Below are 6,000 nucleotides of genomic sequence, written 5' to 3'. Positions count from 1 at the left end.
GGAATGAAGGGCAGGGAGACTGAAGAAAGGGGGGAAGGTAGACTGGAAAGCAATGACTCGAAGATAAACGCTGAAGGCAAGTCCAAGGAAGCTTATGTGGATGCTGAGTATCAGATCACAGTAATATACCCCTTGCACAAAAGGAAGGAGGGAAACATGATCCAGTCCTTATGAAAATTAGGTACACAGTTAGGAGAGGATCCCATGCCGGGTAGAAGCCCCATCAAGTCCCCATTGCCAAAAGTAGATGAGGAGGGCCTACTGAATGACTGGAAACTGTGGGGTGATAAGAGTGTGCACCTCTGCCTTGATCATGCCAACTGACTGGAAATAACCATTCTCCTTTGGTTACACATCTTGGCTAGGAAGAGAACTGCATAGTCACTGAAGTGGACAGAATGGATCTGGTCTGTCTTACAACAAAGAATCTCAAAAATATGATGTAGTCTAATGGGGATTCTGGGACAGCCAATGAAGAGGAGCAGGAGTTTCTCCTTTTTTTCCCAAGGGGACTATTGCTGTGACAATACAGTATGTTCACTTGAAAGCACTGTAAGCATGCTGAGTATTATTATCATCCAGCATGCATCAGGAAGCAGTGAACAATCTGTAAATTTGTTTCTCTTCACATACCCCCCCCCCCATCATGTCCATGATACCTTCTGAGACCTCTGGGCCAAATTTCCATTTTCTTGCAAGTTTTTCGCCCCAGGGAAAGAGATTGTAAAACCCACGCAGTTCCAGTTTGTCCATTCAATCCCACCATCTTTCTTTCAGACTGATTTGCACCCCAGGACAAAGAGTGAATTTGGCCAAGTACATCATTATCTTATTTTATACTCTGGGAGACAAATACAGCTTTTGCCTACTTCCGATGAACTTTGAAGCAATTGTGAGAATCCCTCTGCTAAAGTAATTAATTGTCAGGGCTGGGTGCTGCAGGTTGTACGCCTGACTTTATCTTCACAGAGTTAAGTAGTTTCAGTTTAAGTGACCTTGCCTGGGCTTGCTCAAGATATCTGTGGAACAGAAAGTCTGAGAATGCACCTTTCTCCATACCAGCCATACTTTAAGCTGCCTGCTCCCAAATCTCGCTATGTAACAGGTTGACTACACCCCCACACACCTGTTTGTCTGTCTGTCCGTCCTTGAATGGGGAACAACAGCTGTTTTTCTATTCGGGAAAAATTTCACACATTAAAAGCACTACCCCAAACAAACGAGGAGACTGTAATCCGCCGATGGCCTTGGGCCCCAAAGCTATTCCTCTCCGCCTTACTAGCGTTAGCATTTGAATGCATGCACTCAACGACGGAGGAGTTTTGCCGAAGCTGAGGACATTAAAAAAAAAAAATAAACTGGCGATCCCAGTTCTCTGAGCAGGCTGCTTGCGGACGGATCGCGGGCCAGGATTTCAAGGTAGAAGGAACGAGCCTATCAGCCACACCCGTTTGCAGCCCCTCTGGAGGGGGCTCGTTTGCTGCCCGGAGAGGTTGCCCCAGGAAGACTGAGTTTAGCTGGCGGCTTTAATGGCCGCTTGGCTTTGCAAGGGGGGGGGGGGCGGCGGCGGCGGCGGCGGCGGCGAGCAGGGACTGCATTCTGCTCACAAGCGGAGCAAGAACTGCAGCAGGAAGAGGCGGCAATAGCGCACGGCCCAGGCCCGCCGCTCCTTGTCATGCACGAGACTGCCAAGCGCCCAGGGCAGCTACGAGGAGGCAGCGTCCCGGCCGGCCCTAGAGACCAGCTGCGGAAACGGACGGGCAGGGGGATGGTCTGGGGAAGTAGTGGGTTGGCGCCCCTTCAACTCCCGGCGCAACGAAGACGGAAGGGCAAATTCTAGCCTTTGCGCCGAAGGAGGAAAAGTCTCCCATTGTAGGCAAAAGCAGAAAAATCCCAGCCGCATAACGAAAGACCCGTTTCCAACTCCGTTGCCGGGCTGGTTACCGGCTAAGGCTCGGCTCCCTCCCGCCCGCTCCGTCGCTGTAGTGGAGCCCGGGGAGCGGCCTGCTCCTGCCCTGCCTAAAGCCCAACCCCGTCTCCCCAGTGTGGTGTGTGTGGGGCGCGCGCTGTTCGGCCCTGCTGCCACCCAAGAGGGCAGAGTTGGGCCCCCACCGAGGCGTCCCGTTTGTGGGGGCCCCAAAGCAGCCACGTCTTCGGCCATTTATTTTTGGGTAGTTCGACTCCTCTCAGTCGGCGCGGGAGGGTGAAAGAAGGAGAGCGCGGGCGAAGCTGCTCTTGATTCGCCACCCCCATTGTTGGCCGGAGATAAGGGAGCAGGCTGACCTGCCGAGTTCCCTTCATTGTTTGGGCGGGAAGACGAGGATGGCCTCCCGGCTCCTTTCTGCTCCCAGTTTACTAGCAGCGAGAAGCCCCAACTTCCCACTCCCCCTTTGAAGTGGGACAAATGAGCGAGGCTGTCTGGGCTCTCTGGCCACCACCACCATCATGGATGAGGTGAAAAACAGCTCAGACCCAGGAACGGCACCATAAGCCCTGAAGAGAACCCCGAGGCAGCGCTAAACCCGGTTGGCTGGTGGTCACGGGGGGGTCTGCGAGGCTTCCCCTCCCCCGGGCTGCCAAGGAGAGCGGCGACGGCCCGGCAGGCAGGCGGGTGGGTGGGCGAGAGAGCTCAACAGCCACCATCTTTGCTCGCTCCGGTGCAGCGCTAGACTGGGGGACGAGCCAAGGCCTGGCCTCGCAGGCGGCGCCCTGCCGGGTGGTGGGGAGCAAGGTGACTGGTGGTGGAGGCTGCGGGGAAGGATGGTGCTGGTGGGCGCTGGTGGCGAGAAAGGGCAGGGCTCGCCCAGCCCGGGGAGAGGAAAGAGCCGCGTCGCCATGTGCCGTGGAAAGGAAAGAGGGGAGGGGAGGCCGAGGCCAGGGCTGCTGGCCGGCACCATGGCGCGCGCGCGACTCGTGGGGACGGGTTCAAGAGCTCGTCCAAGGAGCGCCACTGGGTGGGGCCGGGAGGGGCTGCAGCGGCAGTGGGCGCTGGGGGGCAGCCGCGAGCGCAGGGGCCGGCGACTGAAGCCCGTCTGCAGGGACGAGCAGGCGCGCGCGCTGATTGGCCAGCGCTGCTTTTGCTGCTGCTGAACCCCAAGAGTCAGTGAGGGGGCGCGCAAGAGCGCGCACGGGGGACAGCGGCGGGGACGCGCCTACAGGAGCGGCGCGCGAGAGCGTGCGAGCTGGGAAAGGAGCGAGCAAGCAAAAGAGGCTGGCTGGCAGGCAGGCAGCTGTGGTGGAGACGGAGCGGGTAGGGCCCGGAGGAGCCAAATCGGCTCTTAATTTGGGCCCTATACGGTGTTGGGGGTGGGTAGAAGACGGGCAGGGAAGAAGCAGGTAAAGTGGAAGGGATTTTGATGTACCCCAAAGGGACTGAAACTGATCTTTCCGGTCAGATTCCACCTGGGCATTGCAAGGACGCTGCAGCCTACTCCGGGAGGGGCTTTTGGCAGTGGGGCGGGGGGCATCCCCGCGAGCCGGTGTCGGACCTGGCGCAGAAGCCGGGTGAATGAACGGCTCAGTGTTCAGCAGCTGCAGTTTTCGGAGGGAGGGGGGACTGGAAGCAGCTGAAGCGGGAGCGAGGCCTGGCTTGGCCTGCTGCGCTCCCTGCAAGCAACAGCAGGATTGATGCTGCGCTATTGTGAAGGCAACCTTAGCCTGTGCCCGGGAGGTGCCGATCAGGAGGCAATGTTCCCGGGGGTTGGGGGTGGGCGGGAGAAGAGAGAGAGAGACATGCACCCCGCTCGCTGTAGGCTCTCTGCGGCCTCCGAGCCAGGAGCAGGAGGCGTCTGCTGGGCCTCTGCCGCCGCCGCTGAGCAGCAGTAGGAGGAGCAGCAGCAGCAGCAATAGTGGCTGCCATTTTGGAGAACAAGGCCCTGGAGGGTTTGCCTGACCCCATTGTTGCTGTTTGCTTCGCAGGTTGATGCCCGCCCCACAGGATGGATCAAGCCTGCGAAGTGAGCAGAAGGAGCTGCATGACGCCTTTCGCCAGCTCCTTAGTGTTAGATGCACTGGAGAATGGGGGCTGCCCTTATGGGGGGGAGGGTCAGAGCCGTAGCCCCGTGCCACCTAATGGGTACACCATGCAGTTACCCGTAGCAGCGTCCAAGGCTGCTGCTTATGGCCAAGACCCTTCCTCCTGCTACATCCCATTGCGCAGACTGCAGGATTTGGCCTCTATGATCAATGCTGAATATCTGAATGGCTCAAAAGATGGCTCTGACTGTTTGCAGGAACTGGAAAGGAGCAACATCTCCAGCCCTGAGACTCCGGAGCTCTGCAGTTCTTCAGAGTTAGCTGACCCAGAAGACCTGGACATCAAAGAGGACACTGCAAAACTCCTGGATTTTGAGTCGCTCTCTTCTTGCTGCGAGGAGGAGGAGGAGGACAAGGATGCAGATTCTGAAACGTCATTTCTAACAGCAGAAGAAAACCCAGAGGAAGAAATTAAGTTCATGATGAAAAATACAGCCATGACTTCCTGCAGCAAGGAGGCAGAGTTTGGGAATGGGACGAAACTGATTCAAGAGAACCAGCAGAGCACCTCCATGGAAGCTAGATACAATGAGGCCATTTCTGCCCTGCTGTCACCCCCCATTCCTCCAGAGCAAATACAAAGTAATCATTGCAAAGGATCTGGAGTAGGAACTAGAAGTGAGAAAGCAGACCTACCTCCAGTGTCTTATTTGCCTGGAGATACAAAGTCGAAAAAAGAAAAAGAGTTCAGCATTACAAAGGTATCTGGAAAAGAAGATCCAGGTCAAAGTCCCATCACTTTAGGAAACTTGATAGAAAGACTTGAAACATCAATCACTACAAAACCTTCAACGACAGGATTACCATCTGTAAGCAGCCTTGGGGTATCAGTTTAAGCACTGTGCAAATTTAGTTATAGGGAAACAAGGTTACTTCAGTGTTCTTTGGGTCTGTTACTGAGAAATATACAAGTGAAAAGTGGGTGGAGTTAACAGGCTGTCTGGTTTCCATGTGTTCCTATTAGTTTGCAAAGTAAATTGGGATTGATAAGATAATAGTGTGACCTTTAGAAAAAGATTGTAGCCATTTTGCATAAACGTACAATCCAAAAATTTTGCATAATGTACAATCCAAAAAATGGATACAGTGAAGCATTTCTAGTATAGCTTTTCCAGAGTTGAACAAAACTTTATTTTTCATTTACAGGAACTCATATTTTGTCTGCAGGTTGTTAACTGTCAACTTGTCATGATTTTGATTTGATAAGTTTATAAATGACTTTTAAAACATGCATCGCTCACAAAATCCTGCTTCTTGTGTATACTAGCTTTCTGTAATTACAGAAGTTTTAATTTCATTTAATAGTGGAAGCCAAGTGAAATATACTTGGGATGGGGATCAACTGTTCTAAGCAAATTCTGAATATTTTTAAACGGTAGTTGCAGATGCCGTATATTTTTCTTTTGGATTTGCAAGGTTAGTAGGCTTCCTCACACACAGTGTTTTACCTGGATCATGACAAGTGTGTACAGAGTCACATGAGAAAATCATGCAATTCTTTTTTTGCTACACATAGGGAACAGAAATTTGCTTCCTATCATAACTGCTCAGTGTGTTGACAGGCAGTAAAATCTACATGCATGAGGTGCACAAGTGAACATGTTTATTTTCTTGCATAGAGTATAAATTGTAGATATAAATCTGTGTGAAGTGGCCCTAGTTAGAAAAGACTTTTTAACTGATAAAATTAAAAGATTCAGCTGACAATTCTCTTCCTTTTTTTCCCTTTGAGGAATGAATTTTATACAATTGGGGACAGTCTGCTAAATTATTTTGTGCAATGACAGAATTGTTTCTTAATGTGCAGCTATTCCTATATTGATATTTCAGTTATTGTACTAGGAGGCCACTGCTTATTTTAAAAAAACCTCATTGCTAAATAGCCCTACTTGCTATTATGTGCTCCAGAAAAATAGCAGATTTGATTTGTTGTTGCAAAAACAGCAAAGACCTGTTGGCATCTTA

General features: G+C 52.0%; 1 protein-coding gene across 1 annotated transcript in view; it reads left to right on the top strand.

The window, feature by feature from the left end:
- Positions 1-3,037: 3,037 nt before the first annotated feature.
- NSD1 (nuclear receptor binding SET domain protein 1) overlaps positions 3,038-6,000 on the top strand; it is a 58,784-nt gene continuing 55,821 nt past the window's right edge. Inside the window, exons 1-2 of the mRNA XM_048487829.1 lie at positions 3,038-3,250; positions 3,919-4,859. Of these exons, the coding sequence (XP_048343786.1) occupies positions 3,939-4,859 (921 nt within the window). The 5' untranslated portion in view covers positions 3,038-3,250; positions 3,919-3,938. The remainder of the gene's footprint in view (positions 3,251-3,918; positions 4,860-6,000) is intronic.

The sequence above is a fragment of the Sphaerodactylus townsendi genome, linkage group LG03, assembly GCF_021028975.2.
Source record: "Sphaerodactylus townsendi isolate TG3544 linkage group LG03, MPM_Stown_v2.3, whole genome shotgun sequence".
Lineage (NCBI taxonomy): Eukaryota > Metazoa > Chordata > Lepidosauria > Squamata > Sphaerodactylidae > Sphaerodactylus > Sphaerodactylus townsendi.
This window is presented reverse-complemented; position numbering and strand designations above follow the sequence as displayed.